The sequence below is a fragment of the Limanda limanda genome, chromosome 13, assembly GCF_963576545.1.
Source record: "Limanda limanda chromosome 13, fLimLim1.1, whole genome shotgun sequence".
Classification (NCBI taxonomy): domain Eukaryota; kingdom Metazoa; phylum Chordata; class Actinopteri; order Pleuronectiformes; family Pleuronectidae; genus Limanda; species Limanda limanda.
The window spans coordinates 5,942,009-5,968,605 of NC_083648.1; the positions used below are offsets into that span (position 1 = coordinate 5,942,009).

Sequence of the window (26,597 nt, forward strand, 5' to 3'; positions counted from 1 at the left end):
CTGTTTATCACATATAATAAACAATGAGAATGAACATTTAATTGCAGTCTTCACCAATTTGTACATTGCACTGACTGTTTCTCTGTTTTTTACTACTGTATTATCCTGCCTATAGTGTATTCATATTTATATGTATTTATTTTTATCCTGCTCATAGTGTATTCATCGTCCGTATATCTTACAATTCCTGTTAATACTGTAATATTCCATATATATTTCTACTGTACAGATCTTATTTATTACATTTTTCACTTTAATATGCACGATACCCTGCACTTTTTCTGCCTTCTTTTGCAGTTCTGGTTAGACGCTAAACTGCATTTCGTTGCATATGTACTTGTACTGTGCTAATGACAATAAAGTTGAATCTAATCTAATCTTGAATCTGATGTTGGCAGACATGGATTCAGTTACTCTGCTCCTCCTCAATGACTCATGAATGATTTACAAACTTGCTTCAAACTACAGTCAATCTTTACTGCGTGAGGTTTTTTATTGCTTTTATTCATTTATTTTTATTGTGTTGTTGTTGCTTATTGTTTTTTTATGCAGATTGTGAATATGTAGCCTCTCTTTGGAAAAAGTTCACGATCCCAACCCTACTGATTTAAATAAAGATTAAATAAATAAAGTAAATAGTGCCCTGCCTTTTCCCTTTCACCGGCAGAATACGGAAACTGTTATTGTGAAAGCCGGGGGCGGAAGTGCGTGTTGTCGCTGCAGCGTGTTGAAGCTGCGCTGTTCCAGCCTCGCTAGCATCGGGATCCTCGGGCTGTCACTGACTCGCATCAACGGTAAAAACACAAAGATCCGAACTTCACCGACTCGTTTCATCGTTTAAACTGAACTTTGCTCTTTAATCAACCGCGGTAATAACAACCCTGCTCGGTTAGCTCAGCGCATTAGCCGCCGTGCTAGCATTAGCTGCGTTAGCCCTCTAGCTAGTTAGCAGCCTCGCTAGCCACCGTTTAAAGCTCATTTAAATGTCATTTTGACGTGTGGCCTCGTGTTGTTTTCGTCGTGTTATTGTGTAAATGCTGTTTTGTGTCTTAAATGAAGCACATGCGTCACTGTCAGAGGATAGCTCGCCTGTTAGCAGCCAATGCTAACGTGTGGCAACGTGAATTATGCTAGCTCTTCATTGCTTTTCATCAATAATCACGTGTTGCCCCCCCCCGTTGAAACTGGGCCCTTGAAACCTTGTGTTATCTGATTGTGTGTTTATTTTTATTTTGTTAAATGATAACAGGGTTTAAAATGTAATTATTAATCTTAATAAATGTGTGTTCTTCATTTTTAATCCAGATCACCATGAATCAAGAGAAGCTCGCCAAACTGCAGGCACAGGTCCGGATAGGTGGAAAGGTACGTTTCTTTGATAAATATTATTACCCAGGTTTACTGTGTGTAGCTTGGGTCACGTGTGTAAGGGCCCTTTAATAAATAAAACCCTTAAGACCTAAACGACTTTCAGGAAGATGAGAAATCCTAACTAAAGATCCACTTGCACGTTTCCTCCCTGAGCTTTCCACATTCATGGCCCTATCTCTGTCCACATGCCAGGGAAGTAGCCTAGTCAGCAGCTGGGATCGTGCCATGTAATCTTCATGTCCAGCTCAGTTCACTGATGAAGACCATGCGATGCAGCTGAAAGCGTGAGACGAAGATAGTAACTGGACCGGGAACTAAATGTCCACCTTTAAAAATTGAGTCTCCAGCTGATTTCTGCTTAACTTTTGAGGTTTTAACAGAGGACACTTTGACTTCCCCCCCCCCCTGAGGCCCCCTCTTAATAAATATTCAAACCACAAAACAGTGCAACAATGGTGTCTGATGTCCAGTGTTTAAATCTCTGGGGGTTTGGTGGTTGCAGTTTGGTTGTTTAAGGAGTTTGATGGAATCCAACATCTGCCAGGTCGTTCCCCCTGACCTCAGCATTCCCTTTATATGGAGGCGGAGGGAGCAGGATTTATCTGTGGCCTCTGCGGCTTTGTTTCCACTTAGTGTGAGGCTGCCAGCCACGCACTAGGTGGCGTCATTCGCTGTTTTGCCATGAAGTGTGAAAGGCCTCTCTCCACACTGCACCATGCTGTCATTCTCAATTATTTATATATATATATACACGCATAGATACACAGAATTGGTATTTTTACCAGAAGTTACGAGTACATCCCAGACTCTAGACAGCATATTATGAGTCAGGATTTTTTTTTAATCCTGGACATTCACTGAGGATCAAGTACAAGATTGTTGAGTCACGTTTTGGGAGGTGAAATCAGTTTGTTTAAACAAGCAAAAACATGAGATGATTGGTGGATTTACTTTGTTTAGTTTGACTGGTTTCTAATCATGAAGCAAATGAAACGATGATAAAAAGATACTGTCCAACACAGAGAAGACCAGTCAGACAGCATGTTCTTGGGCTGGTTTTGGCTCGTTTGGTAATCTAATCCTCTTTTTGGCTTCCACACCTGTTCTTTCCTCAGGGAACAGCCCGCAGGAAGAAAAAGGTTGTTCACAAAACGGCAACAGCTGACGACAAGAAACTCCAGGGCTCTCTGAAGAAGCTGGCTGTGAACAACATCGCAGGGATCGAGGAGGTGAGGCTTCTCCCGTCAGATTACAAATACAACTAATATCAGTGATGTGTTTTCTTCTTTGAGAGTTTGTGCTTTATCATTGTTCTGTCAGATGAAAGATAAAGACAAGAGGAATCCAACCAAAGGGTTGTAGTCGGTCCCAAGAGGGGGTTTTATCAAACAAGCTGCTTCTAAGAGTTTCAGTTTAGTCAAAGCTCCACAATCAGATAAAGCATGAGGTTAATGCTGAGTCGTTCTTTCATTGCGGTTGTGGCTGAATTTACCTGAAAAATACAACAGGAAACACATTTAGCTAATAAAGTGTTGGACTAGGACTATTAAAATGCTTGTATTACGTTAGTCACTGAGTTTAAACTGTGTATAAATATTTGTTTCCCCCTCTCAGGTGAATATGATTAAAGACGATGGGACGGTGATCCACTTCAACAACCCCAAAGTGCAGGCGTCTCTCTCCGCCAACACCTTCGCCATCACGGGCCACGCCGAGATCAAGCAGCTGACCGAGATGCTGCCGGGCATCCTGAGCCAGCTGGGAGCCGACAGCCTGAGCAGCCTGCGCAAGCTGGCCGAGCAGTTCCCACGGCAATGTGAGCACATACACACACACACACGCTTTACTTTGATTGTCACAAATTAACAAGGGTCCGTCTGAATGCAAGAAATTAGTTTTCAGCGGAAATTAGGCTTTTAAAAGGGGAGGATGTCTTACGTTACAGGACAAGAGGCATGTTCATATCAGATATTCCTTATGAACGGAGAGAAACAGCCCAACACAGTCTTCTGCAAAGAGTGTTGCATTCTGGGTTATTTTTAGCCTTAATGTTGTTGAGCTTGCAAGTGTTTTCAGCTGTCGTATTGTGAGTCTTTCAAGGAGTCGACCATAAAAGGGTTTTTAGTCCATTTTCACCTGCACAAGCTTCTGAGAGCTGGTGATAAGTGTTTTGCTGCAACAGGGGAAATACTTTTATGACAAGTGAAAACACGTCCATGAAAAGAACTGAAAAGAGCTTAAAACGTTGCTGGAGAAACCGGTTTTAATGGCTTTCATGAGTCTGACAGGAGGGAGTGGGGGGGATGTGGATGAAGAGGAAAGGCTGCACAAATGTAGGTTGTAGATAGAATTTCAAGTTTAATTTATTTCCTGTCATACTTTGACTGGTGTGACTGAAAAGGTTATGACATTGCAACTTTAGATCATGTCACATCTCGTGCTCTCTCCTAATTGTAGAAGTAAAATGTTTACTAAACACTTAAAGAACATCAGTTCGAAAAGCATTATCTTTTTATTTTTGCAAAAGTGTCTGTTTCACTGACCAGGTTTCATCTGGGGATCTAGGCATCTTTGAGAAGAGTTAAGAAACTTTTCATTGCCATCTTGGGACAACGAGTGAAAGATCAGAAAGGAAGAATGTGAAATTGAATCAACGGAACAAAACTTCAAATCTAGTTGATTTGGATTTTTGTACTTAATTTTTGTAACTTGTTGCTGAACTTTGAAATCACTCGTTTCCCTTTTTCATTCTTTAGCAATGGACATGAAAGCAGTCAAGGAGGAAAATGTAGAAGAGGAGGACGACGATGTTCCAGGTAAAGATGGAGATCATTAGTTCTTTAATCTATTTAAAATTGATAAAGTTTCTCAAGTGTTGTTCCTCCAGCTCTTTGGTCTTTGAGTGAAACAGTGACTCGTCATTTTTCTGATCCTGATGTGTTGGTTTCTGTCCCTCAGATCTCGTGGAGAACTTTGACGAAGCCTCAAAGAACGAAGCAAACTGATGAATCCTCCTTATTTCCTCCGTCAGCCGTTTTTTATTTTTACCTCTCGCGGACTCACACAGGGCATTTCCTGTTGTGGGGGAAACGGTTGTTAAAGGTGCAATGCATCATCTCCGGAGACGTGAACCACTTTGGTTCAGCCTGCCACAGCAGCAAAATACAACCGTGACAACATCCAGCAGATTCAGTAGGTTTTGATTTCAGTAGGCGTTGATAATGTGGACACTCTGAGACTCGAGGACCCGTGAACATCTCCGCACCCCAAGGACTCAAACTACTTAAGAAATACTTTAAGCTTTCTACATGGTTCAACGTGGCTAGTATTTAAGAGATTGTTTATTAAATTACAATTAAAGTGAATGAGTAATTCATTTTACATATAGTGGTGATTATGAATTTAATAAAACATTTTTGGGCTACTCACGCTTCTCTTTTATTATTTGACTTTTTTGGGGATTTTATTTGAAAGAGGAAAACTGTTGAATAAAAAAGCTGCATTATTGCATTTCTCACTCCTGAAGTATTAGTTGATGCTGATTGTGTTAATAGAATAAACCACAGTGCACGGCTTCCTTTACACTTCCTTGAATTCATGGATATCTGAGCTGTTGTGTGACTGTCATCAAAGGACATTTAAAAAGCTCAAATCTTGTGAAAGTAGTTTGATACATTTACTCATTGGCAAGTGCTGAATTAATACGCATAAAAAAACCACCATGGAGGATGTAGTAAAACTGGAAAGTAGAATATAAGATTACTCCATTACAAGTCAAAGTCCTGCACTCTTACATAATTTACTGAGGAAATTAACTAGATATGCAGTCGGATGGCCTCTGTCAATATTTAATCATCATAAAATATTAACACTAATATAGCAGCATTTTAATGATGCATCTGGTCCAAATTAATCTTATTTTTACAACTGTATTATTATTGAGATATTTGAGGAACAAAATAATGAGTAAACACAGCTGTAAAATCCAGAATAAAGCTCAGTATTTAAGTATTGCAGTACAAGTACACAGCTGCATCACATGAGAAAAACAATTAATTTATATATTTTCTTCACAGTATTTGTAGTTTTATTACATTACCTTTGGTTGTGGTTACTTAAATGGGCTGTTGGCCCTCTTGATATTGATGGAAAACTAAAAAGTAGTGTCACTACAATGTAGAAGTTCTCAAATAATAGTCCTGCATTCACAACTTTTCTGAAGTTTTAAATGTCAGTATATACTTTTTAAGCATACAAAATAAAGCAGCAAAATTGTTGGGGTCAGTTTAATTTATAATTATTTAAATTTAACTTATGTATTGCTATGATAGTGTAGTTTATATCCAACCCAAAGTATTTTTTTCATGTATAACTACAATATTATTTGGTTAATTTGTACTTTTACACACTGCGGAGTCGTTAAATTAAAAAATATCCGTTGATTTTTGTATATATTGTATATTCTCAAACTAAACTCTATTTTGTATTCATGTAAATAGCATTAAATAATTAATTTCTGGTTCTGGACATTTTAATGAGCACGTGCACATAATGACTTAATTCTTTGATAAAGTAATAGTAAAGCAAATGGAAATCAGTCTGGACACAGTGTACAGACACGGTCACCGGGAGGAAGAACTGAGCCATTTCCGCTCCCGGGTGTCGTGTCGCAGGCGGGCCGAGCTGCGGACCCGCCCCGGGGCTCAGCACCTCCAGCGGCCCCGTTAGAGCCAAAATGTCCCTGGTGCTGCAGCTGCTGGAGAGGGAGCAGGAACCGGAGGAAGCATCAAGCTGCACGGAGACAAGTGCTGCAGCAACACAGGAAGCCACGGAAGTAAAAGCCCGTAACATTTATATGCAAAGACTGTGGTGCTCCTACAAAGAAATGATGAAACAACATGTGCATGAAAACATTTTCTCTTTATTTAGTATCATGTGAGCAGAGTTGCACAATAGTTTAAAATGACTTCACCAGCTTCACATTCAAAGTGATTAAAGTTACAAGTGAATTGACATGTTTGTGTCCTGAATAGAAGCGACACAACTGTTGCAGTATAATCACAACAATCATTTGTGTAGATGCAGATTGTTTAATCTTGAAATAAAAATAATTTACTCTGTTTTTATTTAACAATTTTTAATTTCTACTTCTGTGGTTTGTTGTTAAAGCACTTTATTTAATTAACTTTATATATAGATGACAAATGGTACAGCATGTCTTTAAAAGGAAGAAACAACACCAGACAGATAAAAATAAGAATAAAACGATGGAACCTGAGCAGATAAAAATAGCAAAATTAAGCTGCAACACGACAACTCACCACTAGATATCACTAAAGTCTTCACCCTGAACCTTTAATGACGGGATTTAAAAAAGAAGTTAAATAATGAAAAATCTAATTGATTATCAGTGTGTGTGTTTTGTTTTTTAGTCTTTCATAAACACCCTGCTCTTTATTATATCATTACATTAACAATTGATTTACAGCTTTTAAATGCGCAGGAAACAAACTTTTATTTTGACATGGCGTCCCAGCCGGAAGTGGAGGACCTGACCTGTAGCTACCTTGACGGTTCTCCTAATTTTTCCCTCAATATTCAAGCGGATCAACTCCGCTGGATCTCGGGCTGGACTTTCCCCCGAGTGCAGCGGGAGCCGGGTGCTCGGTGGCGGGTCGGTGGAGGGTCGGAGTCCCGGCGAGGAGACGCAGGAGCGGCCCCCGGAAAGACGAGTAGCCATGACGGCCAGTGACGGAGGGGCTCCGCGGGACAAGATGAGGATTCCTCCGGTGAGTGACGGGTCTGTTCCCCGGGGTCTGTGGCCGCTCCGCCCGGGGAGGAGGACCGGGTGGTGGCGGGGTGTGGAGCCGGGGGTGTCACGGTGGAGAACCCCGATGAGGAGGAGGTGGTGGCGGAGGAGGAGGAGGTGGTGGTGGTGGTGGTGTTACGCTGATTTACGTCATTTACACATCGCTCATGAAAAGACCCCCCGCTGACAGGGACCACTCCACCGGGCTGCCAGCGACCACCGGGCCCGGTTAGAACCCACCCGGTCCCCGCAAGGACCAGCGAGGCAGCGCCGGGGCGAGTGGCCGTCCGAGGAGCACGACTTCCCGCAGGAGCCTCGGTGGCTAACCCGCTTAGCTCCCCCCCCCTCGGTGCAGCCCCCGTGTTGTCCTGAGCTGCCACTTTGTTTATTTAGTTGATCGGAGGGGGGGGCGGAGTGTTGTGGTGGCCTTCCCCGGGTCTGGAGCTGCAGTCCCCGGGTCTGGAGCTCCAGTCCCCGGGTCTGGATCATAGGTCTGCAGCTCCAGTCCGGGTCCGGAGAGAACCTCAGACTCCGGACTAGCAGCTCTGCTAATGCAACCCGACCCAAGTTCTCTCCGCTGGGTTGTTCTCCTGCAGCTGCTCCCTCTGCATCGAGCTCCACCACCACCACACCACCAGCTGGGGGGGGGGGGGCTCCACCCTGTGAGGTGGTGTCTGGCCTGCAGGCTGCACGTCTGGGTGCATGAGCCCGGCTGGTGGTCCTCTATCTGCCCCTCAGAGTGTGTGTGGTGGTGTCAGGTGTGTTGTGTTGGAGCCCAGCCCTTCATCATGTGGGTCTGCAGGCCCGAGTCTGACCTGTGGAGGTGGTGGTGTGGAGGAGCCCGGCCCAGTGGCACCGTCAGTGGGGAATTCAAACTACACATGCTGCTAAGGAGGAAGACAGGTCACTACCATAGTCACTACATGATGGAGTAGAGCTGGAACTATTAGTAGATGAGTGCAAATAAACACCAAGGCCCAAGTGTCTCCTTCTGTCTCGACTCATAGATACCACCAAGATCCATGAAATAACACAAATCCAATTTGATTTGTAAAGCCGATATTCACAAATCACAATTGCGACTTCCTCTGTTCTTAACCCTCAACAAGATTGAGGAAAAACTACCAAAAACAACATTAACAGGGGAAAGAACCCAGGAACCTCAGAGCGAGCCGGGTGGAATCCCTCTCCGTGGACAGTAAGAAGTGAAACAGATGCCGTGTGTGTAACTGAGAGCCTCAGCAGAAGAACAGGATTCTACAGCATCGATTAGAGGAAACAGTTTTGTCACGGGATGAATACATGAATAATTCAAGTCAAACCAGGCGTTAATTATGGAGACACAAACATCTATCGGTAAACACAAGAATAGTCACAAGGTAAAAGGTTAAGATGTGGTATCTCCTGATCTAAATAGATGTGTTTGAGTCTTATTCGTAAATTCTACTTCCTCCCAAGTTTCCATGTCCTTAAATGGCAGAAATAGCTACTTATCGTCATTATATATTTTATAGAAAACAAAATATCCTTTTTGATTTAAGGCCAAACTAAAGTAGTGACCGCCTTTTTCTTTAACTTCAGTCCCGTCTTTAAGTGAATCCTCCAGATCATATTACCGGTAATATTAACAACACCCATCATCATCTTGTCTTGTCTGGTCTCCTGTTGGCCTCCGTCCAGTCTGGACTGGTTTGTGCTGGAGGTGAAATGCAGACGGGACATCTGAGAAGGGCTCGTACCTGCAGCCGGAGGAAAACGATACCGCTCTTCATCATTAAACCGTATTGAAACCCACGGGGGGGGATCGGCTGAGTAGACTGATCCAACAGGCGGCCGTGCAGAGACCAGCTCTCGTGTGCAGAGACTCCCCAGACGTGGGTTACTCTTTGCTTTCAGAAAGTATTACGAGTCGCTCCCTGACTGGTTGAATGCAGATCAAAACACGCAGGAGAGACGAAGCTCATAACAGCTTGTGACACTGTGAAGCAGAGCAGCTCTTTGAGACACCAGGACAGATCCTCTGTTCTCTACCTTCTTCCAACACATCTCCGTGGATTCACCTCTCCGACCTCTCCTGTCAGAGAAATTATCTTTTCTTAGTATTTCAGAGGAAGAGTGTGTTTGTGTTTGTGACCTTTTCCTGGATACAAATCTGAGGCGTGTTTTTCTTTTTCATGTTCTGCTTTTCATGTCTTTTTATCTGCAGCAGAGCTTTGAATTGTAATGACAAAATAACACTTATGGGAGAGACAGGAGGAAAACTCCCAGTGAACTCCGGTCAGGGCGGTAGACGTTACACAAAGATGTGTCACTCAGTCATGCGCCCGTGTTGTTAGAAAGTGATGTCAGACCATTCTTAGAGGGAGGAAGTGATCATTTGAGGTTTCCTGCGCTCACCCTGTGCAGCAACGTCTGGCCAATGGATCTTAAAACGCTGTTTATCAGGATGTGAGCTCACAGACGTGGGAAGTTCGCAGCTCCATGAACAAAAAAGGGAATAGTAGACGAACTTGGTGCAGAGGCTGGAGTTGTTGAAGAACAATTCAAAAGTTCCACAGATTTCTTCACTCCCAAGTTGTCCATAAAATGTCAGAAAGTTGTGAAAAATTCCCACCAAAGTTTCCCTAAGTCCAAAGTGACTTGTTTGCTTTCACACGTGCACTGAAATCCAAATTCTCGAGAGGGACTTTTGGAGAGAAAGAAACTGGAGAAAGTGAGCGAGTGGGTGTTTTAGTGAAATTTCTAACATGCAATGAATGAGTTTCGAGAGCTTTTGGTGCAATGGACTGAAATTTTAATTTACTGCCACATATGATAGAAAAGCATCAAATCTTAACATCTGAGTAGAGGAATTTTCGGCCCATTTGCTTGAAAAATGTAGATGTTTAATATTCTTTCCAGAGACTAATCAACCAATCGTCTGTGTTGTAGATGTGGTCCAAAACTATAATATACTCAGTTTAATATCCAATATAGAAAAACATTTGATTCTTTCTAAATATCTGCGGATTTTGCTTTAAAAAATGAGAGAAACTATCAATTATTAAACAAACGGATAATCTAGTAAATAATCATCAGTTTAGTTGATAATAAATAAATAGTTTTTGCAGAACTGTCTTTCTGTTGTTGTACAACAACTCACTGAGAAGAGCAGACTACCGAGTCTCTTCCTCTCCTCCGTGCCACTATACGAGTCGTATAAAACTTTAATGAAACAATTCTTGGCAAAAAGGAGGAGCGAGGGCACTTTTAATAAAAACCCTCAGCTAAAACTTTCAGTTCAGTGTAAGAATCAGTCTCAAGTGCAGCCTTAACCGACACAAATGATTTATGGTGATGTCTTCCCAAATTCCCTCCCTCCGCAAACCGGCCAATAGCAGAGCTGCAGACGTTCTGCGTCAGGCCTTCATCACAACATTCATCATGATTTAATACACAGCTTGTCATGGCTGTTCCCCCGAAAGCCTCCTCTTCATCACTCATCGTTAACATGCTCTACGCTTCAATATATCAGAGCACCGGAAAATGAGCTAATAATCAAATCAGGTTTATAATCCTAAATATGGGAAAGGTGAGATTTTCTCTTCCAAATTTATGTTGTTTTGAGTCATTTTGTTTTGTTTTCTGAGCTTTTGAATAATAGTTTCAGTCGTTTATGATGCAAAAACTGCTCCATTAACTCAGGTTACTGCTGGATGAACATCTTGTCTGGCTGGTGAGTGGAGCTCTCTCTCTCTCTCTCTCTGTCTGAGTGACGCAGCCGGTGACGAGCTCCTCTTCATCCCTCCTAAATAGTTCAGGAGCCGAGTTCAGGTCTGAGCACTTTGGAACATTTATGCAGGACATTTATTCTCAATTAGATTCTGTGTCAGAATCTAAACTGAGAAAGACCAACATTGTACTATTACCCATATTTTTGTGTGGGTTTTATGACAAATTTTGTCACAGCAAAGATAAAAACTGGAGAAATCAATCAGATAATGGGTAACTGGTATCCAAATGGTTCCTGCCAATGAGGCTGCATGTACAATAGAGTTTGGACAAAAATTTGAATGGGGTTCAGGTTGGGTTAGGGTTTCACGTCACATTCTGTCTGTAAAATGTCATAAAATAGTTCAAACTGCCTGTTAGAATATAGGCAATGTCTTCAAATGTCTTGTTTTGTGTGACACACAGACTGAAACCCAAAGAGTGGAGTTTCCTCTGATGTGTCACAAAGAACAACCTCATATCCTGACATCTGGGAAGCCGGAGTCAGCAAAAGGATTATTTGTCGATTAAAATAGCTGCAGTATTATCATGTGTCGTTTGAGGAATTCTGGCAGTTTATTATAACATTGAATAACAAAAACAACAGTCATCATAATATTGACCTAACATTTGTCATTTCTTTGCTGTCACGTGTGTATATGTGAAAACAACAGGAGGAAGTGAACATCACAATCTAGAAAAAAAAATTCTAGAAGGAGCAAATTATGACTTAACTAAACCAGATGCCAGAAGTACATGTATATGTTACATAAGCAGGAAAATAAATGTCAAACTGTGCTAATGACTGGAAGGGCTTTCCAGCTGATTGACTCGGAAGTGAGTGCGTCTCCCTCAGGAAACAACAACAGGAAGCCGAGTCTGCTTCTGACAGCGAGGACTTAACGAACTGTTTCAGCTTTCCAGCACATCCAGCTTCCTCACTGTTTATGGGCCTGTCTTATTCAATTATGCTGCCATGTCGAGACGTCCACTCAGGCATGCTTTATTGTGTTAGCAGTCTGTGAGGCCATTTCATTATTAGCATGTCTGGCTCGCGCTGGACGAGTTCGCTTCATTTGAAAAGGGAGCGTCTTGTTTTCGTTTCAGTCGCGTTGCATTTGGTGTTTTTTTATATGGAGATTCGGTCGGTCACACGCTGTCTCTGTGCATCGATGTTAATCTGAGCAAACGTCCACAAGCGCTGTTGTTCTGGCTGAAATGATCCGTTAGTTGATGAGCTGTGGAACCATGATTAACTGCTCGGTTCATTCATTGAGTGGAAATACCAGACTTCCTCTTTTCTGTGTCTGACGTCCCCTTGAGCTTGTAATGGACATTTATTTTGATTATTCTGTGGCATTTTCTTTAATCGGCAAAGAAATCAACAGATTGTCTATGAAAGTATTTCGTTAGCTGCTTCTTTGGACGATTCAGCTATACACATTTGTAGATAGAGTCACATTTCAAATATTAAATACACATGAGAAGAGCTGTGTGCATCTCGGACACTCAGATCTCACACCTCTCCCAGGACTGAACCATCCTACACATGATTGTCTTGTCCTACAGTAAAAATATAAAGTTAAAATGTCCTTAAACATCCTCACCAACATTCGAAGGGTTCTTCCCAGAAGCAGGTTTATTCCTCCTCCAAGTCTGGTGGAAATTGGTGTCGTAGTTTTTGTGTCGTCCTGCTGACAAACAAAATAAGTAACACAGAGAGAAAGAAATTAGAAAGACTCTTAGACTCTTAGAGAGCGGCTGCCTCTGCCAAAGCTAACACCCTTCATCTGGATCTGCTCCAAAATATAATGGGTTCCTCTTCGGGCCTTGTATAAGATTTAATGGAAATCAGTTCAGTACTTTTTGTGTAATCCTGCTGACCAACAGACTGAACTTCCTCGGCTGAGAACTTTCACATTAAGAAGCCGTATCGTCTGTGATGTGTTGTTGTTTAAAGTTGATCCATTAACTTGGAAAATGTTTAGGATGTGAATCTTTGTTTTTGGATGGACTGCACAGTCTGGATTTTCTCGTTCTACGTGCATCAACACTACATGCAGCTGCCTGACATTTTGAATAAGTCTTTAGTTGATGAGTTGAAGTTCACGCTGTTTGAGTGACACGTCTAAACACAGTGTAGCTTAAAGGACTATTTTCTTTCCCCGTGATACAGACACTGACTGACGCACTCCTTCATGCACATATGTCTCCTTTAAAGCCTCTTTCCAAGTTTACATGTCTAAAAATACAACTCTACTCCTTCACGCACGTTGACTAAAGATGCATTATTCAGCGCCTCTGCAGAGTAATTAAATCTTAATCAGGGATGGGCTCCTGTCCCCGTGTGTGTGTGTGTGTTCACGTGTGTTTGTGTGCATTCATGAGTACACACAGTCGGCTGGGGCTTCACTGACTCATACGCTGCAAGACGATTTTCATTCAGCGTAAGTGGAAACTTACTCGGCTGAAGTGAAAGGAGCAGAAGTTGGATGAGGTTAAACTACAGTGTTCAGGTGATGTTTGCATTCAGTGATCACTTCAGGTGATGTGCAGGTCATTTCTTCCTCCTAAATTAGATCTCTCTTCTTGCAGTATTGCATTTTACCCCTCCTGTCAATTGAAAAACCTCTGGTTGATTTCCTGCTCTGACTGGGAGGTTTCAGTGGGACTTGCACAACCAGACTGGAGCTCATTGTTTCTTCTATAGCACATGGATTTAGTTTCCAGCAGTATTGATATTAAGTATGAATAGTAAGTCATTGTGTCGGGATCTAAAACTAAATATTTGTGACTCATCATCCTCCATTTGGTCTTTTTTTTTTTTTTTTACTTATTTTTTATTTGGTTTTCAACAAAACAATATGCATGTCCAGAGACAATTACTTTCTTTGTCCATTTTTCAATTGTATACAATATTGTTATACATGGTATTCAAGTATAGCGTGCAATGCATAGAAGAAACAACAAACATCAAACAGTGCTCACTCCAAGAGAAAAAGAGGGGGGATAAGAATAAGAATAGATGATTGATTGAATACATAATATATTAAATTAAACGAGGAAAGAAAAAAGCAAAACAAGTAAATGAAAACAAAACCAGGGATAAAGAAATAGTTATTGTCCACTCCAGAATGTAGTATCATAGGTGCTATGCTTTTCCGAGAGGATGGTGTATGGTGTACGTAGGGAGAGTTGACAGATAGCCGCACAATCAGAGGCCCAGAGCGCTCCATTTGGTCTTTTGATGGCCTGTAGAGTTGTAATGTTTTAAAGTTTTAACGAACTGTATTGATTTGTTCTATTCACAGATTTGATTTATTTGTAGGATGAAATATTGGGTTCCACTTGGCTCTGACGGCAGCCTCCTCCCTCTGCCTCATTCTCAGTGTGGATGAAACGGTTTAACCTGACAATGCTTGACACACACACAGAAACAGACACACACACACACACACACACACACACAAAGCCTCCTGTCGTGTGCCATCCCTGCTTTGTGCTGACAAGGTGTCCAATGCTTGCATCTTAAACTAAGTGGATAATTTGTTGACTCGGCTCGTTTCTTCCGAGGTCCTGGCTCTGCGGAATATTTGGTCTCTGGTGTAATCCCTGGTTGCTCTCGTCCTTATGAGAATGACCCTGAGGTTCAGTGTGGCTCTTACTCATTTGCAGCGCCGCACACACACACAGACGCACACAGACGCACACAAACACGCACGCACACCTCACGCTCCACCACATCCCATCCTCGCTCCAAGGTCTCCTCATCAGCAAGGACACTGGGGCAGGTTGACACTGCAGTGAATCAGGCTTCAGCCGTTTTCCATTCATGACTGTGATTACCTTATGGATAATACCTCACTGTGTGACGATGATGACGATCAGCAAACACACTATGCTGAGTACATCTGATTCAGGGTGTTGTTCATGAACTGTATGTCCCTGGTCTGAGATGTTCTGATTCATCAGCCGCCTGACGGGTGGAGCTGTGTGGGATTCTTTCCACATTTCTACACAAGCGTGTGTCATAAATTTGGAAAGAAACTTCTGTTAGACGCCCAACAGCTCCCCTGGTTTCACTGTACAAACACTCACTTATACTCAAAGATGAACTGATCAGATTTTGTTGTTTTAAGATCAAGCTCATGCTCCTGGCGACTGTGTTATATCAGGAATGCCTGGAGGAGAATTCATTGAATGTGGTTTTGAATGTGGCATTTTTGGCTTCTTGAAAGACAATGTTTGTTTGGTCACAGCACTTAAATTCACATGGTAATTATGACTTAACTTGACTAAGAGGGCAAAGGTCAACATCTCCATGAAATCATAATGATCTGATTTTTCACCGTAACTTGGAAACAGAGGGAAAGATTTAGACCGTGATTCCTGCAACTTGACTGTTTGGTGCAACCACAAAGCAGTAATGCTAGTTTTTATTAACTCAAAATAACCATTTAGCTTCACATTTCTATAAACCTGGTGTAACAGGCAGCATGCTTGGCTGCACCGGTGGAGAAGCAGCTCTTTACTGAACGGTGTTTTCCTCTCTCCGCCTCAGGTGTGGGCGCTGGGCGCTTGCCAGACTGGGTGAAGTGACGGCTGAGAGGGAAACCTGCTGAGAGAGAAACACGGCCGGGGACTGCTGAGGAGGACCTCGGTGCAGGTGAGAGGAAGGAGGGAGCATGGAAAAGAAGCACTGAAACGTATAATCCAGATTTTGACCATACTTCACATTTATTATCTCTGTGACCCCTGGGTGATCACAAAAAGAGGACTGCTTCCTAAAGAAATAAATGTCAAAAAGTTATTTCTACTTACAAATATTACATGTAAGTGAGTATAGCACAAATGTATGAATGAGGAGATATGACTGTGGTATTGAGGACGCTCTCTCTCTTCCTGCCTCCAGGTTCACACGGCTGTCGTCAGGGTGGAGCTTCCTGACCCATGGAGAATTACTTCCAGGCCGAGGCCTTCAACCTGGACAAGGTCCTGGACGAGTTTGAGCAGAACGAAGGTGAGCCGCTGCGTGAGCTTGAGTGAGTGCAGAGACGAGACGGAGGACAGACGGTGAGTCACCGTGCTGGAGCAAAGACGCAGCTTCAGAGGAGCTGTGGTTAGGAGTTCATTACGTAACCCGTGCGTAAGTCACCGAGTCGTCAGAAACAACAATCAGCCGGTAACATTTACAGGTTGTAATTGAGGGTGTGCAGAGAGGGAACAGCACTAATTGGATTTTCCATTTCCCCTGGGGGGTTTATTAAAATGTGTAATTGGTCCAGGGCAAAAAACGTCGTCTATTTTTACAGTTATTCTTCACAATAGGTAAAGAAACTGTTCCAGTAAACACTTCATTACCGAGCTGTGTATCTACAGACTCCCAGCTCGCCAGAATGAGTGATCAGATTATGAGAAAGACTGGTCTCTGTCTGGATTTATCAAAAATGACCTCAGAAAAGGTCCTGCTGACACACACACACACAGACACACAGACACACACACACACACACACACACACACACACACACACACACACACACACACACACACACACTGGCTGTATTGTGACAGCACTGTGAGCTCAGTTTGTATTTTGGCTGAGTGATCATCTGTGGGTCCACTGCTGAGGCTCCAGTTTGGCAGATTAACGTCGTGTGTCTGTGTGTGTGTGTGTGTGTGTGTGTGTGTGTGTGTGTGTGTGTGTCTGAACTGAGTACAGCACATAATGAAACAGCTTAGCATGAATTCCAGTGGAGGGAGGAGAGTTCTGTACAGTAGCTGACACGGCTCTGTGAGAAAGTTGGGTTGGAATAAATATCATCTATGAATTTCCATTTGTACTACAGAGCTGTGATGTGTCATGGTGACTGATGGCTCCCGGGGGGGGCAGAGCCACTTGGCCCACTTCTCTTTTCACCCAGTCCATCCACACACTAATATCTCATTCCATGCCAACCTCATTTCTCAATTTGTCCCCTGGTTTGTTCAGCCATTTTTAGCTCCTTCGATCATCTGGGAGTGTGTATCTTGGTGTCAGTTCATTTGAGACTTCCTGTCTTGCTGTTGATCCGTTTACTGGGAGACACTTTGTCCTGGTTTCTGTCTCAGCTTAAATGTGATATGATATCTTCACTCTGTCCAGAAAATAAGCGTCATGACTAGGGTTGCAAAATTCCGGGAATATTCAAAGTTGGAAACTTTCCATGGGAATATACGGGAATAAACGGGAATATACGGGAATTAACAGGAATAAACGGGAATAAACTGGAAATGTTGTGGGTAATTTATACTAACTGTATTTACCTTGTCATATACAGACATAAATATAAACATTTTGTTTGTCATAGGCTGATTTGAGCCCTGATGAAACTTTGGGCACTTATGGGACTATATGCTTCTACATCGTTGTGTCATTCTTAACATAGGTCTTTGCACAGTATTTGCAAATGTCCACAGCCTTTCCTTCTACATTGGATGGGGTGAAATGTCTCCACACATGAGATAGTGCACGTGGCATTGTTCTGTAGAATAAGATGAGAAAAAAGTTTGTAAAAAAACACTAATGCAATGCCAGAGATATAAATAGTTAGCCAAACAATTGGAATCTTCTGTAAACATATTTTACAATTGATGGATAAATGAATGGAAATAGGCTAGATGAACAGATGAACAATCCTCAATCAGCATGCTAATATAGTTTCCCCAGTAATATCATGGAAACTGACCTGACTCGTCCTGCACACTACAACAGGCCTCAATAGCTCTGCTGTAGAGTGAAGGATGCTGGGAGTTATCTGTGCATGTGATGGAAGAATGCACAGTGGAGGGTTGAAACTCAACGTGCAGTGTGTGCTGCATTCCATACACCTTTAAAATAGAGTTTTGAGTGATGTTTTTATTGCTCAGCGTTTAATTTGCGTATTTTTTATTTTTTTCAAAATTCCCGAGCTTAACTTCCCATGGAAAGTTTCCGGAAAGTTTCCGGAAATTTACCGGAAACTTTCCACCCCTTTGCAACCCTAGTCATGACAAAGATCAAATTCATGCAAAGTGCAGTAAAGCTGCCGTTAGATGTGGAGTTTAACAATTGGTGCAATACCTGCAGCTCTACCTACATCTTATTCTCTGTCTTCCTCTCTTTCTTCTGTTTCCTCCAGATGAACCTGACACACCCATTCTCACCGATGCCAAGTGGACCCAGATCCTGGCCCCGCCGGCCCACCTGCTCTCTCTGAACCCCGCCCTGGCCCACGCAGACCTCAGCCCCCGGGAGAGTCCGCTGCCCTTCAAGAGTCTCCCCCCCGACTCCTCCTCCAGCACCTCCCCGGGGGCCGACCCCAAGAGACACCCTGGTTCTGAACTTCCATCCTGGGCAGAGGAGAGGCCGGCAGACGTGCACAGCCCGCCGCTGCCCCAGCCCAACATCGGCAAACTGGTGGGAACCGACGACCTCTCGCCGACCCCTGTGACGGGAGGCGGTGCCGTGGAGAACGGGTGCGCTGCGAGTCCACAACATGGGCTCAGCCAGGAGATAAGTTCTCCTCCAGACTACGAGCCCGGTGCTGGTGACCAGGCGGTTACATCTCATCGGGAGGAGAGAGCGGCCTCAGCTGGAGGAGGAAGCTCCACCGTCAGTCACACTCACTTTACCTTCGAGCTCGGACTGGGACAGGAAGAGGCTCCGTCTGAGATAATTCATCCAGATGTGGAAGCAACCACACGAATAAGGGAAGGTCTCACAAAGGAGGCCGGTGCAGCTGTGTTAGAGGACGATGGTCAAGAGAGACAAACTGTAAACTCACACCAGGAGCAGAGAGAGAGTCTCCTGAATGGAGAGAGAGATGATCAGTCTGGTTGTGAAGCAGAGCTGAATGGTGCGTGTTCTCCTGACTGGGTTGAAGATGAGAGGAGATTTGCTCCTGAGGGACAGATCGATCAGCTCCTCAGAATAACAAGCCTCCCCAATGGTTCTGAGCAGGAGAGGAGTAATCACTCTAAGCTGACAGGCGAGGAGGAGGAGGAGGAGGAGGAGGAGGAGGAGCGGGGGTTTTCTCCCTCTCCTGTCCCCTCTAAAGAGGACTCTGTGACCGAGGAGAAGGAAATGGAGGAGAGCAAGCAGGAGAGCGGCGATGGCGGCGCGCCGGGGTCCGGTGGCGTCCAACCGAAACTCAACAATCGGCTGCAGCCGGTCAGTGTTCCCTACGGGGGGGCACGGCCCAAGCAGCCGGTCACCCTCAAGCTCCAGATCCCTCAGCCGCTGTCCAGCCAGGTCCAAAACCAGCTCCTCAGCAAGAACAAGAACCTGGAGAACCAGTGTCGGAGGAGCACGCCATCTGAAACGACCCTGAGCGTGACGGAGCAGACGGCGGTGAACGGAGAGGGAGTCGTCCACTCTCCGTCCCCGAGGCCGTCAGAGAGCCCAGACAACGACCTGCAGGCCGGACAGCAGGGCGCCCTGTGCAAGAAGCCTGCCAGCTCCCTGGGTGCGGTGGCCCCGGTGTGGGTGCCCGACTCCCAGGCTCCCGTCTGCATGAAGTGTGACGTCAAGTTCACCTTCACCAAGAGGAGGCACCACTGCAGAGCCTGTGGCAAGGTGAGAGAGAGAGCTAGAGCGGCTTTATGTTTAACATTTTTTATTGGTTTTCCTTGGGTACTCAGTACAATTATACAATTATAAACACAATTCTGATGGATATACCCCTACCCACAATACTACCCACCCACCCCAGGCCAGCCTACCCCATGCAGCAGAAGTACCTAGAATGTATATATATATATATATATATATATATATATATATATATATATATATGTATATAGGCATATTAAATTATTATAATACAATACAATACAATTACATACATCACTGCTGCAAGACAAAGAAAAAAAAAGAAAGAAATAGAGCGGCTTTAAAGGAGAAATACACTGTAACACACTTTAAAACCAGGATTCTACCACCTCACCTGGAATATCTGTGGGTGATGAATAACCAAACACAAACAATGTGCTGTTTCTTTATCAAAAAATAGTTAAATATGTTAATTTGTAAAGAACATTTCAAACTTTGTTTCATTGACAGAGTTTTCGAGTCTGGTCTCATGTACAGCTGACTTCTCCTGCAATGACTGTAACTGCTAGTTGACTTTGCCATAGTATTTTATTGACGAATTGTTTTATACCTTGTATTACTGTGTATATATATATGCATATTTATTTCATTCCTATTTATTCAATGTATTAACTTTTAATGTATCAACTTTTTTATTGTACCCTCGGCACCATTGAAAATGAGGGTCTTATCCCTCAATGTGTCTTCCGAGGCTTAAATAAATATTCAATCAATCAATCAAAACACAGAGGAAATCCAATGAGAGAGGTAAAGAAATACATTAGGATGATAATTTAAACATCGCAATTAAGTGTTGTTTAAAATATACTGTTACATAAACAGTAAAGGTTTGTATTTGGGGGGGGACGGCCCTTCAGAATAAAATAAACCCCAGGTTGTCGCAAAGTCATCTGGGGAGAGATGCATCAGAAAACGCCCGGCTTGCACTTTCTGTTCACTATCCTGTACAGATTGATACACCAGAAGATTTATTATATTTAGAGTAAAATGCATGACATCAAAAAAAAGGGGACTGAAGAATCTATTCTCTCGATTGCTCACGACACCTGCTCTGGTGAGGCCGGGCGATGTCACCCTGTCAGCACAAGTTCAGGGAAAACCAAGAACTTACATTTCAACACTTCAGCAGAAAACAACACAATCCCAGTGTCGTACAGTGGGAAACTATCGCAGTTTGTGTTTGTGTTGGATGATGCAGTTGTTTTCCCTTTTACATTCCTGCACAATACACAGTGTTTTTGATGTAAAGGTTATTGGGTGCTCTTTTGCACATGCAATTTGAGGAGGGCAGTTTTCTGGAATCAGCGATGTTAAGGACAATTGGTGCAGTCAGACAAAATACACTATTCTATGTAACAGAAACCGAGAGAAGAGGCAAAACGTACGAGGAGAAAACACAGGTGATACACTGCAGATTTTACACAAGAATAGTTTGATTTCAATAAAGAAGCTTGGTTTGGTTCCCTCGAGTAATGAGCGAATTAAAAAGCAATGCTTCCATAGATGAGTTCCTTTCTCTGCAGATGCACTCAGTGGGTGTGCAGGTACATTTCTGGCATCGCGGCCACCCACATATGCAAAGGAAGGGGGGGGGGGTTATCCGCACAGCGCTTTAAAGTGAGGATGTGGTCGCTGACACTGCACTGGAAAATTGCCCGGTCTGCTACTTAATTTCCCAGGGCGGTAAACAAACAAACAACACACTCTGGGAGGAGCTGGCTCTGCAGTAACACTGACACCAGCTCTGGGGCCACAACAAAAACAATAGACACGGCGGGATCCTCGGTGCATCCACCCGCGGACTGGGAACGCAACAGACCAGCTTGTGACCAGGCTGGGAAGCTCTGGAATGGAAATTATGCTCAGTCCAGTTATTTATTAAATACATGTTAGTGGATGATGAGGTTCACGTCCAGGGAAAGTGAGGTAAACAGCAACTGGCTAAGCACAGGAAGTCAAAAACCATAGAGGGAAACTTTTGCTGCACATTTGATCAGTGTCATCGAGCTTCGTCCATTGTGGCTCAAATTAAATAATTTTTGTTTGTGTGTGTGTGTGTGTGTGTTATCTTTCAGGTGTTCTGTGCCACCTGCTGCAGTCTGAAGTGCAGGCTGGTGTACATGGACCAGAAGGAAGCTCGTGTCTGTATCACCTGTCACTCTGCTCTGACCACTGGTGAGTGAGAGTAGAGAGTTAGTTTCTTACAGCTCAGAGACCTCGATCATGTTGTAAACCCTTTGTGTTCATGTATGTAAACACAACTGAGGATGTGGCTCCTTTTTAAAAAAGGGTTTAATCGTTCAACATTTGAAAAAAGCAAATTAAAAGAATGTTCAGGACAATGTTCCAATGGGTCCCTTGGTTATAAAATCATGAAAGGATTGGCCATGATATATATTTTAAGTAAAAGTGAGTTTAACGATCTCACTAAAAATACCTCTGTTGTTGACGGACTCATTAGTTGTTGCAGTGTTATAATTTGAGCTATCCCATACATTCAAAATGGTTTAGTATGGTCATGTCATGCATGAAAAAGTCTGTTAATTTAAAAAGATTAAACAGTAAATAAAAGTACTGTTAATAAAGGCCAAAGACAGTAACAAGCATGTCAAAAAGTATGTTTTGGTTGAGATATACCTTCACTATAAATAAATGTCAATATACAGATTTTTAAACGCAGATTCAACACAAGCACAACTTGGTTATTTGAAGTAACACATTAGTTCCACTTTACTCACACACACATAGGCAGCTCCCGGCTTAGTCATGACATGTTCTGTCTGCCAGCTCAATCATGGGAGACCCCGACCACTGGAAACAACCAGAGTCCGAACCCCAACAACCCGGCGGAGTACTGCTCCACCATCCCCCCTCTGCAGCAGGCTCAGGCCTCGGGGGTCCTCAGCTCCCCCCCGCCCACCGTCATGGTGCCTGTGGGAGTCCTGAAACAGTCTGGCAACGAGGGTACGACCTTTACCAGGCTTAAAAACACTCCAAGCACTTTTCACCCTACAGCTTGTGCCCCACTTCTTTTCAAACTTTACTTTGTCCTGAGCACAGTTTGCAGTTTTCATTTTCAGGGGAGATTCTGGAGTTTCACAGTGAAATGTAAATGTGTGTCCCACGTGTTAGGGACCCTCACACGGGAGCAGCGGAGGGTGTGGTTCGCCGACGGGCTCCTGCCCAATGGGGACGCGGCCGAGACCCCCAAACCTCCGACCTCCAGCCCGGCCCCCTCCCACTCGCTAGCCATCTCCTCGGGCTCAAGCAAATCCTCCGCTTCTGATTCCTCAGAGGTAGGCACGACAAATATTCACCCTCAGCTAATGCTATTAGTGTAGCGTGTGTGGTCATATTATCCGGACAAAACAACAAAGAACTCTTTCTGGTTTACCGTCTGGGTCATGGATTTCAGTAAGAAACATTCCTGGTTTGCATAATCAGAGTTAGAAATCCCTACCGGCTGAAACTCTGGGACGTACTGGTCTCCGTTCACTTAAAGCCGAACTTAAACCCAGCGTGTAACGGGACGACAACAACAAGTTGTGTTTGGGTGTTTCTGTGGTTGTGGCCCCACACTCACTGGAGCTGAATGCAAACTGCCAGGATGATTCATGGGCTGTTGAACAGAGAGATTGTTGCAGCTTGTAAACGCCTGTGACTGAGATTCCATCTGATGCTATGGAGACGCAACTTGAGTATGAAATCCGACTTTCACCACGTGACACCGTGAAGGTCATACTGACACCATCTCCATAATGTATGGATTTGAATTTACTGCCAAAGGTTTCCATTACTGTAACGCGAATACTGCGGAGTAGAAAAGTGATAGAAAAGTGATGAGTCGTTGATTTACCGGAGCACTCGCTGTGCTTCTTCCAGCTGTTTTCATGGTTTAACACCTTTTTACCATAAATGTGAATGCTACAGAACATTCAGCCCAGGGTGAAAATGTTCATTTCACATGTCAAAATCAATTTAGCGGCTGCAGTGAGGTCAACTCAGCGTGTGAGAACAGCTGTATGATGCCTTCAGGGACGGTGGAGGATCCCATCAGTCTGTGTAGAGTTTGAAAGCAGTTTACAAGACTTCAAGAGATTGTGTCCCTATGGATTAAGATTAAGATACATTTATTTGTCCCAAACACACGCACAGACATGGACAAGCACACTCATGCAAGGAGGGAAATTGAACCTCTGCTTTTAACCCATCTGGTGCAGAACACACAGAGCAGTGGGCAGCCATGTACGGCGCCCGGGGAGCAGATGTTGGGGGAGTAAGGTGCCTTGCTCAGGGGCGCTAGACAGTGTAGGGAGAATCCTCTTGGATTTTTGGACAGATCAATCCAGGTTCGTCTTTTTGTTGTTTCTCCGTGGAGTCGAACCAGAGACGAACCAGAGACCTTTTCTGCCCATAGTCCAAGTTTCTGCCCATAGTCCAAGCCTCTCCCACGCCCGCTTTTTCCAGCTGTTTTCATGGTTTAACACCTTTTTTACTTCAATGTAAATGTGACAGAACATTCAGCCCAGGGGGAAAATGTTCATTTCACAAGTCAAAATCAATTTAGCGGCTGCAGTGAGGTCAACTCAGCGTGTGAGAACAGCTGTGTGATGCCTTCAGGGACGGTGGAGGATCACAATCTGTCTGTGTAAAGACTTCAAGGGTCTTACTAAAGAAATCTTAATCTAAAACCCTGGATCTGTCCCTGTGCTATTGCTTCTCACACTGTGTGTTTTAAATCTACGGTACCTCTAACCCTTCACCCTCCCTCCCCAGGCGGCCCACCCCCCCGTCGCCCTGGTGGGCAGCCCCGTGGGCAGCTCGGTCAGTCTGATCCCGGAGGACGGGCTCCCTCCCATCCTCATCTCCACCGGAGTCAAAGGAGGTACGGGAGGCCACATCACAGGTGCTTGCCCTCATCCTCATCCTCCTGCTGCCACGTCACTGCTGACGGAGCTCGTGTCTCATGTGCTTCACGCCATCGCTCGTGTTGTGCGGCCGCTCGTTGCCGACGAGAGATGTTGTGATGATGTTTTGTGGTTTTGTTGTTATCTCGTTAATCTCCCTCTCCTACCTCACATTTATCTGCTTCTCCATTTCACCTGTCTCACTCTGTCATCCCTCCGCTCTCTCTCATCCCCCATTCCCCCTGTGTGTTTATCTAACTGAACCTCCACTCCTCCCTCCCTCCACCCACCTCTTCTTCTTCTTCTTCTACCCCACCTTAACCCACCTGCAGACTACGCAGTGGAGGAGAGGCCGTCGGAGATCGTCCTCATGCAGCAGCTGGAGGAGGGGGGCCCGGACCCCCTGGTCTTCGTGCTCAATGCCAACCTGCTCGCCATGGTCAAGCTGGTGAACTGTGAGTGGCCCACTACAGACAAGATTTCTTTCTGAGATTAGTTGTTAAGCGATATCAGTGTTTTCCTGAAATTAAACCAGCATTGATGCAGAAATCCAATCATCAACAATGAAAATCCCTTTTAAAGCTTTTCCCTCTCAACCCACAGACGTGAACCGGAAGTGTTGGTACGTGACGACCAAAGGCATGCACGCCGTGGGCCAGGCGGAGGTGGTCGTTCTGCTCCAGTGTCTCCCCGATGAGAAGACCATCCCCAAAGACGTCTTCACCCACTTCGTGCACCTCTACCAGGAGGCCCTCAGTGGTAAGGACACACCCAGCAGACAGCAGCTCATTGATAGGTGTGTCTCCAGGTCCACGTGTGAGTCCTCCTGTCCTCAGTCAGCTGCTTGAAAATGAGCATAATGTTCCAGCTCTCCTGTTTTTCATTCCGGGTGCACCCAGTCGTCCTCTGGTTTAGAAACCAGGTTACCTCCCGCCGCTGCTGAAGTTGAAAACGGCCCAAACGTTAGCGTCCTGCTGTCGGGCCGCCTCCCTCCTCGCCGCTTGCCTTGCCTTTTTGACTCCGTATGCCGCAGAGCAAAAAAAAGGGCTGATATCGGTTTGACTTTGACGGCTCGATCCCCTCGGGCAGTTTCCCCTTTCCTGTCTGAGGCCGGTGGAGAGGAGCCATGTTGTGCGTGTCACTCCTGGTTATGTCTCCATCAGTCAGGACCGGAGAAGAAGTGCTGGCTTTAGCAAATCCCAGCCGCCCGAGCTTCTGTCTCGCCGGTAGGGTTATTGTGTTTCCTGCCGTCTGAAGCCTCTGATCCCCCCCCCCCCCGTAGATCATTAGTAACACGAGCCCTTTGTGGGTAATATGAGGTGACAGGGGCAAACAGGTAAGTGTTTACTCACTGTTTTTATTCAGACTAAGCAAAGTTCTTTATTTTAATATCTCATGCACATCTGTTTTTAACTTGTGCCCCAAACACCTATTACATCACTCTTCTTGCTCCGCCCACCTTCTCCTTGCCACCCTGCTGAGCCTTCCCTCTCCTATTTCACCAACCCCTCCTCCTCCTCCTCCTCCTCCTCCTCCTCCTCCTCCTCCTCCTCCTCCTCCTCCTCCTCCTCCTCCTCCTCCTCCTCCTCCTCCTCCTCCTCCTCCTCCTCCTCCTCCTCATATCTCCTGTATCACTGACCTCTCTCTCTCCTCCTCTTCTTCCTCGTCTCCTCAAGGCAACGTGCTGAGCCACCTGAGTCACTCCTTCTTCACGCAGAGCTTCCTGGGCAGTAAGGAGCATGGCGGCTTCCTCTACATCAGCCCGTCCTTCCAGTCCCTGCAGGACCTCCTGCTACCGAACCCGCCTTACCTCTTCGGCATCCTGATCCAGAAGTGGGAGACGCCCTGGGCCAAGGTCTTCCCCATCCGCCTCATGCTGCGGCTGGGTGCAGAGTACCGCTGTGAGTCGGGGGTTCATACTATAAACACCAGTAACAGTTGATGATTTAACTGAATGTTATTCTAAAGAATTGACTACACACAATAAAGGTCCAGTAGAAAGCTCTTCTTCCTGCAAAGGTTCCCAGATCCAGGAGAAAGTTCCTGAGGTTGGAATGCGGTTAAAACCAACAAAACATCACAAGTTAGATTCAGTGAAAAGCAGAGCAAGGAGAGTCTTGATCCTTCA

The 26,597-nt window shown here is 44.5% G+C and overlaps 2 protein-coding genes across 4 annotated transcripts in view; both read left to right on the forward strand.

Moving 5' to 3' along the window:
* Window positions 1-689: 689 nt before the first annotated feature.
* Window positions 690-4,795, forward strand: btf3l4 (basic transcription factor 3-like 4). The gene is made up of 6 exons (XM_061084286.1): window positions 690-794; window positions 1,306-1,365; window positions 2,487-2,600; window positions 2,986-3,187; window positions 4,128-4,187; window positions 4,330-4,795. Exons 2-6 carry the CDS (start codon window positions 1,312-1,314, stop codon window positions 4,374-4,376), a joined length of 477 nt encoding a protein of 158 aa, XP_060940269.1. The 5' UTR covers window positions 690-794; window positions 1,306-1,311; the 3' UTR covers window positions 4,377-4,795.
* Window positions 4,796-6,910: 2,115 nt separating this feature from the next.
* zfyve9a (zinc finger, FYVE domain containing 9a) overlaps window positions 6,911-26,597 on the forward strand; it is a 28,086-nt gene continuing 8,399 nt past the window's right edge. Inside the window, exons 1-11 of one of the 3 annotated variants that reach the window (XM_061084192.1) lie at window positions 6,911-7,160; window positions 15,492-15,596; window positions 15,843-15,950; window positions 18,091-19,526; window positions 21,638-21,737; window positions 22,350-22,526; window positions 22,695-22,858; window positions 24,339-24,468; window positions 24,802-24,924; window positions 25,073-25,228; window positions 26,146-26,370. In XM_061084192.1, the coding sequence (XP_060940175.1) occupies window positions 15,881-15,950; window positions 18,091-19,526; window positions 21,638-21,737; window positions 22,350-22,526; window positions 22,695-22,858; window positions 24,339-24,468; window positions 24,802-24,924; window positions 25,073-25,228; window positions 26,146-26,370 (2,581 nt within the window). In that variant the 5' untranslated portion in view covers window positions 6,911-7,160; window positions 15,492-15,596; window positions 15,843-15,880. The remainder of the gene's footprint in view (window positions 7,161-15,491; window positions 15,597-15,842; window positions 15,951-18,090; window positions 19,527-21,637; window positions 21,738-22,349; window positions 22,527-22,694; window positions 22,859-24,338; window positions 24,469-24,801; window positions 24,925-25,072; window positions 25,229-26,145; window positions 26,371-26,597) is intronic. The other 2 variants (XM_061084193.1, XM_061084194.1) reach the window with 2 other exon arrangements.